Raw genomic sequence first — 12,129 nt, forward strand, 5'->3', positions numbered from 1 at the left:
AGATTTGAAATTGCCATCTGATTGGTCGAGATAGCTGCAGGCATCATCACTTGAAACGCCGGAGCCACCGCAGCCCCCCTTCCAGCTACTCCACGTCGTAGCCATGACCAAGCACCTACTCATCCTATCGACCGGTCAGCATGTGGGCAAGACGACGCTCAGTCTCGGGCTCGTGAAGACTCTCCAAGCCAAATTCCAGGGCGCAGACAAGCTCGTGGCTTATTGCAAGCCAGTGGGGCAGCAGCACGTGCCGGTGGGCGGCAATCTGCGCGTAGACAAGGTGCAATGAGTGTTATCAGAGTTTTTGTGGAAGGAAAATTTTGCTAACTATCGTAGTATGATCCCCGCAGGACGCATATCTATTCAAAGAGCACTTCGGACTCGTACAGAACTACAAAGATATGTCGCCCGTCATCTTCCCCGATGGCTTCACGCGCGACTTTATCGACGGGAAAGTCACGTCGCAGCAGCTTATGGACTCCATTCGAGTTGCGCACAGAAACTTGTATGACCAGAGCGACTTCCTCATATGCGAAGGAACAGGACACACAGGTGTGGGCTCTATCTGCGAGCTCAATAATGCACAAGTTGCAGGTAATATATGAGATTGTTTGTTGCTTGGTAGGATATTGCACTGACGTTTTTATGATTACTGTTGCAGCGGAGCTCAAAATTGATGCAGTTTGTGTGGCGCTGGGGGGACTCGGCTCATCTTTTGACCAACTGGCGATGAACCGGGAAATGCTGAAGCAGAATAACGTCAGGCTACGGGGCGTGGTCCTAAACAAGGTCAATCCGAAAAAGATGGACATGATTCAGGTACAACGAGAATCCAAAAGAGGGCGTAAGAATTGCATCGGTAGACGCTGGAAGCTTACGCGAATCTCTTGGTGCCAGGACTACTACTCACGAGCACTGAAGCGCTGGGATGTCCCGCTTGTAGGTTGCATCCCCGACCTGAAGGACCTTTCCTGCCCGACGATGGCCGACTACGCCAAATTGTTGAAGTCCGATCTCATCTCTGGTAAGGATGCTAGTCTGCGTTATTTCAGTAGTACGCGACTAGCATTGGCCCCTGTGGACGGCTCGAATCGCTTTAAGGCTATCCCGAACCAACTTGTTATTACAGTAAGATAGCACAGACTGTCTTCTTCAGCGGCTAATATAACTGACTAATATTTTTTTTATATCGACAGCACAGTGGCCGTAAGGATGTGATCGACGCCATCATTGGCAATCAGGAGGCATCTACTTCGCAAGGCACGAACCTCAAGTCTGGTCTCATTTTAACCGGGTGGAACCTGCCTAGTGCTGGACTCGCCCAGCGTCTTGACGCAGATAACATCCCGTGCATCTACGTCTCGCCCGACAAAGCTGATAGCTACATGATCACGGCTCGGATCGCTCAGTTCACGGCCAAAATCCGACGTGAGGACGTAGAGCGGATAGACCTGGCAGCAGATCATGTCTCAAAGCACTGCGACTTCAGCTTCCTCGAAGGGTAAAAGGGTGCCGACTCTGTAGCTTTGTTCATGTTGCAAAACAGTCGAATCGCAAAGACTACTAAAAAATACACGCAGAAAAGCGATACACTCAAAAAAGCAACGCGTTCTCTTTCGTTGTTGCCTTGGTATTCTTGCTAGTGATCTCTCACCACTCACCCCACGGGCAACGCCAACACAGGAAAAGAAACTAGATTCTGCATGGGTTTTACTCACGAGTGCGCGGTCTCATCTCATCTTGAAGTCACCTTCTTCTCCTTCATACCACTGCAAGCAAAGGGTATTTAAGAAGGCAACGTCATCTTCTTGCCGTGGTATTTGCTGAATCGAGAGCAAAAAAGTAGAAACGTTAGTTGAGAGCCGTATTATTCAAGGTGCGCATTAGCCAGCTGTACCTGATAGCGTAGTAGTAGAAAAAGTCGACATAAAGCGCCGTCTGCACCATGCCGGCGATGAACATGAGCCAGATAAAGTGGTAGGACGACTCGGTGGCGGCTCGATAGATCCAGTTAAGCACGTAGCAGCCGCGGTAGGCTCCAAGTAGCACGACGTAGTTGCTGGTAAGGTTTTCCACTTCTGCATGGCGTTGGAGAAGAATGAGTTGCGGAATGATGGCGACCGCCTCGAGGTAGATGGAAAAGGTCCATAGGATCTCCATAACTTCGAACTGCTCATTGAAGACCAAAGCCAATAGCGCACAGGGCAAGACAGCGAACTTGATGTGCAAAAAGGCGTCATGTGACTTGTCGTACGTGCTGCGGAAGGGTTCCTTGAAGCGAATAACGTAGACGATGGCACCCGAGAAGAGCAGGAAGAGCAGCTTCATGAGCGTGTTGTACAAACTCACAAAGTGGAAGAAAAGATCCACATAGCGAGTTACGAACACCAAGAAGAAAAGTTCTTGCGACTTAAGTGAAATGCCTAAAGCAGAAGTGAATGAAGTTTGAGGGAGTGAATCAGACAAACTACTCTTGTGGGCAGACGCACCATTCGCGGAGCGCGAGGCCAGCAGCTTAAGTAGCAGCACCAAGAAGCTAGCCAGGTGTGCCATATCGCCCACCAGGCGGAATAGATTCATCACGGGCTACGAGGAGCTTTAGCAGCGAAGTACGGACGGTAGCTCAATGCGGGGCAAGCTTTAACGAGTAGCCACCCCCTGAACCTCGTTTCAGTGACACCATGACGTGTCACCATCAATACCCTACACATAATCGAAAATTGCAGCGATGAGTCACAACTTATCAGATAAACCTATTCAACTTATCAGACAAACCTCATGTCATCGCCTCTGCTGGTCGCTACTCCTTATCTACGAAGTGACCAAAGCTATGTGTCGCGAGCCCTGGAACGGGACGCTTGCGCTGATCAGCGGTAGCAAGCTCTAAACGTGCGAAGCAAAAAGAAGTAATCCAAGTCGACACAAGTAGCAATTTAAGTAATATAAACCCAAATGTATTAAGTCAACTCGGGGTTTCCAGATAAAATTCACGACTGACCAAACTCACCTCGCCCACAATGTCACCCGTACCGTATCCCTACTCAGTCGAATCGCACGTCAGCACGTCCTTGGGTACACTGTTGCCGGTGACGTCCCTCCCTTCGCTTCACTGTCCTTCGCATACGTTGCGGTATCGCCGTAGTCCATGTCGTCCGTCTTAGGGACCTTGTCTATCGCTGTGACGACAGGTAGTACCTTGGCCTTAGATGCACCTTTGACGGCGTACTCAACTGGCAGTGTTGCTCCCTCGCCACACTTCACTTCGATGCGACGGGGTGAGGCACCAATCCGGGCAACGAAATCCGACGAGCTGTTTCGAGTGACCCGATGGCCGCTCATCCTCTTGCCGTGCGACTTCAAGTGGCTCGTCGCAGGTCACTCCAGAGGGGGAATGGGAACAGTGCCAAAGACGGTTGCCACCGTTCTCACTTGGGACATCCTCCCCGACTGAATCTCGACGCCCTCGTCGAGCTCGTCTATCAAAGCCTTCCTTCTCCGAATCCCTCATCTTAGCTCGCAAAGCGCGTCGTTCAGCCTGTATCCCATTCAGCGTGTGTATTTTTTGTCGAGGTGTCTTCACAGAACCTCCATCCGCTCGCTAGAATCCCTCGTTGAGACAGTCGGCTTGCTCTCGTTCCTCCATGTCACGGATCCAGCCGTCGTGGCAGTCCTGGGCCACAGCAAGCGGTGAGCGTCCTTCCGACGTATACTCATACCAACGCCACAGCTGGCTAACCACGCCTAGCACCAGTGGAGTAGCTGGAGCTAGTCGTGGGATACGCGACACAGTCGAACTCGACCGAGACGGAGCAGATGTGACAAGGGCCACACTCGGCGAAGAAGCATTCAACGGAGATTGAGCCGGAGCCACGGCGGGTGTTGGCACTGACTGTCGATGCTTGTGGTGTTGGTGCTTCTTGTGGTACTTCTTGGTGGAGTAGTAGAGCACACAAATACCGTCAGATGTGGATTCCTTACACAAACCACAGCCTCTCGCCAAGTTAAGTCGGCGCTTGTATGGCCTGCACCGAGGGTGGTCCTCCGCGGTTCGGCCCAGCCGGGACAGACGAGTGGCTCGTTTCCACTAAGTTCTGACTAACCAAGTCAGAGCACTTCCGAGGCTCCGCCGATTTTGGCTCGGCAGAGCTCGTTCACAAAACCCTGTGCCCTCCACCAAAGAAGGACGGCGGAGCGCGAGCGCTTATATAGGTCACCGAGCGCAGAGGCTGCTCAGCTAGAAGTGTCACGGCACCCGGTCTATCCGGTGTACCGGTCCGCTAAGCTCGCGAGGCTTTCTTTCGCGCGTAGCGAGACTTTTGTCTTACCCGGACTGACCTAATCGCTTGACGCTAACAGTCAATACTCTACAAGATATGCCTCTCGAGTATCAACGGCAGGCATAAGTCAGCCTTATGCAGGGACTTACCGAAGAGTGTACACGTGTCTTGGACTAGGAAAATTCTGCTCTGTTATTTTCTGGGAGCCTCTTCGGCTCCCCCTATTTAATCATATGCTTCCTTTACAAATATCTAGTGAAATGTAGTCGTGTCAACATCTACCGACCCTTCCGCTGGGTTCAGGCGACCTTTGAGCTCAGCGGCCATCCGGATAACATCATCTGGACAGATCGCTGAGTACTTACCGTGACGCTTGGTACCTTAGCTCTGGAATATCAGACCGAGCCGATTCTTGGTCTAAAGTAGGTTGACGAATGCCGAATCTGGAAATCCCTACACCACAACTGCCCCGGTTATGATACGAGCCGAGCTGGTGAGTGTCTTAATCCTTCATTAGGTTATGCCACCGTTTTTCCATACTCGGCTAATGAAGTCTCGCGGTCCTTCACCGCCTTCTTCGGTACGTCCGCCGGCTCTACTGTTGCTCACCTGGCAGCTCCTTACGCTCCTCGTCTCCAGCACAACTCACGGCGCCATCCTTCTCCACCGACTCCTCCTCGAGGTGAAGACGCGTGCGCTGAGTCGATTCCTCGGCCCGCTGGTACTCGTGGGGTCAGCGACCGGCACAATGCTGGGTTGATCGACTTGACAACTTCCCATGGGTCTGACGCGGAGTCGGCGGAGTCTTCTCACACGCGCCTTCCTGGTCCATCGATCTTGCCAGACGACACCACTTCGGGCGCCAACAATCCGTTGAGATCGGCTGACCCAGTGAGGCTTGACCCTCTCACGACACTGGTCACCCAGTAAGGGTACGAGCGCCGGGAAGAATTGACCTTCTTGGCGAGACTCATGGCCTACGGGTTCACTCGCCCCGTGGAGCCTTCTGATCCTGCACAACGGCGAGCGGTCCTGCACGCTTCTACAGCTGAGGAGCTACTGGAAATCTTGAGCGGTCACTACGCTGCTCTTGATTACTCCCAGGTCATCGGGGACCTCGGAGCTGACCTTCAGGCTGCCAGAGTCGAGAATCGACACCCTCGCTCTTGACAACGGTGACTTGTCGACTCAACTATCATCGGCACAGCTGCAGGTGTCTCGACTGGAGGCTGCTGCCACGCAGTTTGTTAATCACCTCGCCTCACTGCGGAAAGCCGTAGCTCTGAGTGAAGCAAAACTCGCTCGGGTTGTCGAAGCTGAGCACGGCAACGTTGAGGATGCGTTGAGTCAGACTCGGCTCCACCATCAGCAAGTCTTGGATCGAGACGTTGAGATCGCGACTCTCCTCCGCACCATCACCGAGAAGGACGCAGCGTATACGACTCTTCAGGGCATTGCTGCCAAACATTTCGAGCAGCTGCAGGAGTCGATGCAGCTGTACAGCTCGACCGGCATCAACCCTTGCAGCACGTTCAGTTGGTGATCGCTGACCAGCGGGCAGTAATTTTGCGACAGAAGCGGATCATCCGGCGAAACGGTACTCTTCCGATGCATGATCCTCACATGGCTGCTGCTGGCGCCGGGTTAGATGTTCCAGGACTCGATCCGTCCGACCTTCGTCTGAACGCCCGGTTGTGTCGCATCTTGGAGTCTCGCTTCCCCGAAGCTCTCAGCATCCCTGCTGGCGCGTCCCGACAACTTGAGTTGATTATCCACCCTCATCGGAACGCCCCCGCAGTGCTTACGGTTTCTGCTGCTGGGACGGCTGTTGCTCCCAGTGTTCAACACAGAGCTCCGCATCTTTAGAGGTTCCGGCTTCTTCTATGACACCTTCGGTGAACTCGACTGCGGTTCTTGCGAGCCCAGCGACAGCTGTGAGTCAACCCATGCCGACTCTCGCTCAGCTTCGTCGTGCTTCGTTAGCCGACTTGACACCTACGCAACGGCTTCGGCGTTATGCAAACCCGAAGTCTCCCACTGCTGCTGGCCCTCGTCACCGTTCGCTGACGCTGCCTCCGCCTCAGCCGTACGCCTGTCCACTTCCAGGGAAAGAGGGACACGACGCCGCCAGTGCTCTCTTGCGCTCATGTTCTCCTCAGGAGACCGTGTCCGACAGAGAGAGATCCCGCTTCGGTAAGTCTCGACGCCGGACTTGGCGGAAGAAGGTTCGTCACCTTCTGTTGAGCTCTCCTACACAGCCAGCCGTCTTCACTCGCTCGATATCCGAGGATAAAGCTTCGAGCGAAGCCGAGTACGAGTTTGACATGTCTATGCCTGCCGACGACACGGTTCCTGCGTCTGGTTCGTCGACTCTCTCGGGGCCTCCACCTTCTGGTCATCTGTTGACGTCGTCAGTCACGACTACTCAACCATCGTCGGTGGCCTCTTCCAATGTCATGGCTTCACTGCCGTTGAGTTCTGGTCTACCTTCTTCCGGATCTCCACAGTCCGCGGTGACCTGAGCGCCGAGTCCGACCTCAGGTGGATTGGCTGTTCGACCTGTCACGGTTGCGATGGCTTGCACGCATGTCTCGAAGTCTCCTAGCGCAGCCGAGTTGCCCCCAGTCGAGCGCTCTTCCAAGCGTCGCGTCAACGGAAACTGTGCACTCCCGGTTGTCGTCTAGTTCTCGATCACCTCACATCTCAGCTGAGGTCGCTCCGTCTCGAGGTATTAGTGTGTCTACCACACCGACTGACCTTGTGACTTCGGCTGCGAGTGTTCCCAGACCGTCTCTCCCTGCGAGCTCGGCCACGCTGACGTCACCTTCTGGGCGTTCCATCCGGAGGTCTGCTGCGACTGCCCGCACTGTGACCGCACAGCTGCTCGAAGACCTTGACGCTTCTGACGACGAGCTGGTCATGGTTCTGCACCGTCCGTCGGCTCGGCGAGTCTTGCATCTGGGTCGCTCTCGGATTCCATTTCTCTGTCGGAGAACTACGCGGGTAACCTTTCAGGTTCTGACTTGGTGGAAGAGGATGTTCATCCTTCTACCAAGAAGAGAAACCTTCATGCAGAAATCTTCGGCTCCGACGATGAGATGAGTGATGGATCTTCGCCGCCGATTTATCGCCGCATTTATCATTTGATTCTGATGATGGAGCGATACCTTCCGTCGGCTTCGGGGAAACACCAGCACCGCAAGCGTCGTGCCTCGTCGAGACCAACTGGTCGCCAGTCGAAGCAGTCCAAGAAACATCACAAGAAGCAGCCACGCGCTCTCACTCTCCCATTGGCGACGTTGCGGATCCGGGCTTCGCAAACGGTCTCCAGGGATTCCCGCTTGACTCTTCACATGGCTCAACTCCGCGAAGTGCCTGCATTTCGGCTCTACACGTTGTTGGAACACGTTACTGGACACATTGACCGGCAGGGTGCAGTTGGAAATCGTCGGTGGTAAGAGTCGTGTACCGCCAACATCGTGCTTTCTTGAAGGAATACGAGCTTTCATGGCTGTCTTCGATCCGAGTCATCCCTGTCAGCGTCTTCGGCAGATGCCTCCCGAGCTTCCCTTCTTCACTTCCCCGTCGGTTCTGGAGGAAGCTCGGCAGTGCCTGGCTTCGCAGACTCGACCTCGTACCTTGATGCAGGTTCTTGGAAATTTGTGGGTGAAGCTCCGTGGCGACAGTCCTTTGGACTCGGCGAGGCAGTCTGTCACTACGGATGAACAAGTGACACGATTCTTCGTTGCCCACTACGAGCGTCGCCACTGGATCGTCGAGTCCAGCGTGTTGATGGGCCTCCACCCTGACTTGAATCCGACAGCCACAACTGCTCAGCTCGCAGAAGTGTACGAGCTTTGACTGGTGTACAAACTCGAGCGCAAGCGCCGTAGTGACACGCTACGGTCATTGGTTGTCGCTATCTACGACCAGCTCTACTCGGCAGTCACACAGAAGCTCGACGGCGAACCTGCTCCCCTTGTGGATGCTGAGGTATACTTGGATCCGTCCGTTCCTCACTATTCTTCAGTCAACCTCTGGTGGGTCCCGACCAGCAGTGATTGGATTCAGTGTGCCCACGACGTGGATCTAGCCGAGCCCTGGCGAGCTTGGTGGCTGACGGACCCAGCTGTTCACCCGTACAATACGTGTTTCCGTGCTCGAAACGTGGACTTCTTGGGTTTCACTCCGCGCGGTAAGGACGCCAAGGTTGTTGACGACGCTATCAAAGAAGACTTCGACTGGGCTGAGCAAGCGCCTTCACAATTGGCCCAGGGCGCCCCACCTCGGTTGAATCGCCAAGGTATTCACATGTTCGCGGGGTCTTCCGTGGTTAAGCTCAGCGAAGCGGGTCCGATGACGATTCGGCGGACGATGGGCTGAGTTCTACCGATCTACGCGGTGCGTCCCCGAGTAAGTCTCTGTTCGGCACCCCTCTTCCAGGTGGGGCAGATCCGCCGCACACTAAGCCAGCTGGGTCGGGTTCCGGTGCGCAGGTTCCTACTCCGTCTACCTCGGCGTCAGTCGCCTTGGCAAGCTCGGCGATGATACTCCTCGCTACGGCCGCAGATATTGCATCTCCTCCACCGGTTTCTCAGGGAGCTGTCCGATTCTGCCGCAACTTCTGTAATTGTCGAGTCCGTCGAATTCCCCCCAGTTGTCTCCGTCGAATTCATCTCCTTTGGAGCCTGGATCGCGTTCTTCTTAGCTTTTTGACTGAGCGTCGCCGTAGGTATTGTTCGTGATTCCACTTCGTAATTTATTCAGTAAATGCAGCTTCGACATAGAAGCATTCCATCTCAACTCTGCCTGTGTCGTCCGCCAAGTAGGTGTAACATTTGGTGCAATAACTGTTAATCTTCATCTGCAACTTGCACCATTTGTAGACGGTTTTCACGCTTCTTCGGTCGTAGATAGTCAGACAAGAGACCTCCACACGACAAGTTCGACAGTGGCTCCCACGTAGGCTCGTCTTACCCGACCCACTTAACCTTAAACTTCCGCTGGGACCGTGACGTACTAGTGGATAGTGGCAACGCATCGTCAAGAATGGCTTCGACTTCATACTGGTTCGCACTTTCGTCAGGCTGCCAGCTATCTTTCGGTAGCAATTCCTCGTCAAAGTTAAATCGCTGAGTCTCTTCGAGCTCGGTGATTAGCCTAATCTTGGGTCTCCCGTCGAGTTCGGTGACTGCTTTCAGACGCGATGCATGAGCCACTGGTTAAAACCTATATCCGCTCTTGTCGGGCAGCTCCAGTTCATAAGCAAATTCTTCCAACTTTTTCTTCACCCTGAATGGCCCATGCCATCGATGCGCTAACTTCTCTGTCAGACCCGACTTGACATGCTCCATAAACAACCAGACTTGGTCTCCTTCTTTGAACAATGCTTCAGTGGATTCATCGCCTGGTTCTACACCTCCGGCCTTGTCGTTTGCTGCGTTGGGAATGTATCTTTTCTCCTTCTTGCTCAGTGTTTCATTGTGTTCTCGAGCTCGCCTAGCTTTTTCTCGCTCTTGGAACTCGGCTGCTAGACGTGGGGCAACTTCACGTTGTCAGTTTTCTTCTCGACGCCACTCGACGGCATCCGCCAAATTAGCCGAGTTGACTAGGTCTTGGACCAGATCGCAGTCAGTTTGTGATTGGTGGTCCGCTTCAAACCTCGTCAGCTGGCCTGGCTTTGAGTCGCCGAATCTTCCGAGCTCCCGACTCGGCTTCAGCGTTAGCCATTCGTTCGGCGAGCGATTTCCAGCCTCCCTTCGGTTGGACGTACCCCGTTAGGCATTGTCAATAAGTCGTTGGTAAATCATAGGCCCATTCTTCAATCCGAACGACATCCGTAACCACTCGAAGTGCCCTAGTGCACAGACGAACAGTCATCAAGACAGCCCATAACCCACTAGCAGCATCAAGCGAGCAAAATCACAAGTAACGCTCCAACTCGGTAAGCAAGCCGTCAACCAGAGGTATGGCATGCTCCATCGGCGTCGTAATCGCGTTAACTAGTTTATAGTCAATGCATAACCGAATATCCACTCCATTTTTCTTGAGTACTATCACCACCGGTGAAGCCCAGGGGCTGCTCGAGAATGGTATCAACCCAGCTCGAAGCAGTCCCTTCACCAACTCGTTCGATTTACTCAAGTGGCGGAGAGGTATCCGCCGAGCTTTCTGCTTGATAGGTGCGTGTCCTTGAACGTCAACGTCGTACAGCACTCCATACGCTGGAGACGGAAGTGCGTTACCACTCGAAATCATTATTGCTTCGTGCTCTTGCAGCCTTGCCACCAACTTAGCCGACCGCACTGGCGTATGACTATTCGACTTGACGTTCGGAGCGCCATAGTCGAGTTCGGTAGGCTTCACTTCAGTGAGGTTGGGTAGGAAGGCCAGCTCATGGACGTAATCCGTCAAATCCAGATCCGTCCCACTTCGCTCGAAGTTATCGGGCTTACTGACGTCAACGTCACCCCCTTGTTCGTCCTCAGTCGCCCCGATAGCCAAATAGTGTAGTCTTAGAGCTTCCATCGGGTCTCCTGTTGAGCAGCATTCGTCATCATCCCAGCTGAGCAGCGGGAACAGGTTCGGTCACGGTCTTAGGATCTGTGCTATTGACACGACCCATTTCTGCCAAGCTGTTTCTTCATCCACAGCGGGTTCTAAGCTGTAGCTAACTCCACCGGGATCGATCACCGTCGTCGCTGAGCTCGTTACCCCGAAATCAGCCCAATACCCCTCAACAGTGATACCTTTGATAAAGAATAGGTGTCTTCCACATGAGGGCCCATATCCGCCGAGGCCACTACGACGGCCAATCTGGCTTCTACGTGTTCAGACTTATCTCCGAGGTAGATGGCGTCAACGTTGTGCTGTCTAGCCATATCCGAGCTGTTTTCATCATCCAGAGTCTCCAACGCTGAGTCCACCGTAGCTAGGTCGTCGATAGGCTTGGTTCCCTCCAGTAATAATACCTCCCGACTAGCATAGTCCTTTGTCGCGTCAGAACGCTGATCCGCTGAGTTCGCTGCGACGGTAGAGCTAACTATCGCGTGTGCAAGCTCGTCTCCGGGCTGGATGACATCCTGGCGGCATGCTGTGGCCACGTCCGAATCACTCTCAGCGTTTAGGTCCGCCGACGCCAAGCTCACCGTTGCCGACTGGACAATGGAAGCGTTTGGCGTACTCATAGCTGAATTCACTCCACCTGCAAAACTTGATCCATCTCCACACATGGCTCGTGCATCACATTTGTCACCATGGTTACTGATCTCCATCGTCGAGCTCATTTCTTCACTGTTAGCCTCGACATCTCTCGAGAGTAATACTTCAGGATTGGAATTTGCTGTCGTCACGCTTTGGCGCTGTACCGCTGAGTTACTGCGATGGCAGGACAGACTTCCACGCGCCCATGCTCTCCTATCACGTAGTGGTCTGTAATGCGGCACGCTGGGACAGCTTCCGAGTCGCTTTCTATGGCTGGATCTTCCAGCGCCGAGTTCGCCACCACCAAATGGTTAATACCAGCACCTCTAGTGTTCAGGGCGCTCATAGCCGAGTTCGCCTCGCCTACAAAACTTGATCTGATGACACCAAATTTGGCTCGATCTTCAGTAACGGGTTGTTCGTCGCGTAGGACCTTTTCCGAGCATTCTTCAGGGTCTCCTGCCGTTACAGCTGATTCTTCAGTCGCCGACGCTTCTTCCTTCGTCACGGCACTTGTTCCTTCAACCGCTGAGTTCGCGCTGGGGCCAGCAATGACGCCATCGTCGTGAAGCTTGGACCGATGATAGAAGCCATCTTGGCCATCGTGTAGCGCCGGCGTACAGTCCGCCCGGACGTCTCGTCGCCGGAG

At 53.9% G+C, this 12,129-nt stretch overlaps 2 protein-coding genes across 2 annotated transcripts; one reads left to right on the forward strand and one right to left on the reverse strand.

Moving 5' to 3' along the window:
* Positions 1 to 58: 58 nt before the first annotated feature.
* On the forward strand, positions 59 to 1,505 carry PITG_19183 (uncharacterized protein; the record flags this gene model as incomplete). Its single annotated transcript, XM_002997180.1, has 5 exons — positions 59 to 280; positions 351 to 594; positions 662 to 819; positions 898 to 1,128; positions 1,197 to 1,505. 5 exons carry the CDS (start codon positions 104 to 106, stop codon positions 1,503 to 1,505), a joined length of 1,119 nt encoding a protein of 372 aa, XP_002997226.1.
* Positions 1,506 to 1,596: 91 nt separating this feature from the next.
* On the reverse strand, positions 1,597 to 2,632 carry PITG_19184 (ER lumen protein retaining receptor; the record flags this gene model as incomplete). Its single annotated transcript, XM_002997181.1, has 3 exons — positions 1,597 to 1,823; positions 1,898 to 2,423; positions 2,490 to 2,632. 3 exons carry the CDS (start codon positions 2,578 to 2,580, stop codon positions 1,787 to 1,789), a joined length of 654 nt encoding a protein of 217 aa, XP_002997227.1.
* Positions 2,633 to 12,129: the final 9,497 nt, after the last annotated feature.

Source organism: Phytophthora infestans, genomic scaffold, assembly GCF_000142945.1.
Source record: "Phytophthora infestans T30-4 supercont1.83 genomic scaffold, whole genome shotgun sequence".
NCBI classification, from domain to species: domain Eukaryota; phylum Oomycota; class Peronosporomycetes; order Peronosporales; family Peronosporaceae; genus Phytophthora; species Phytophthora infestans.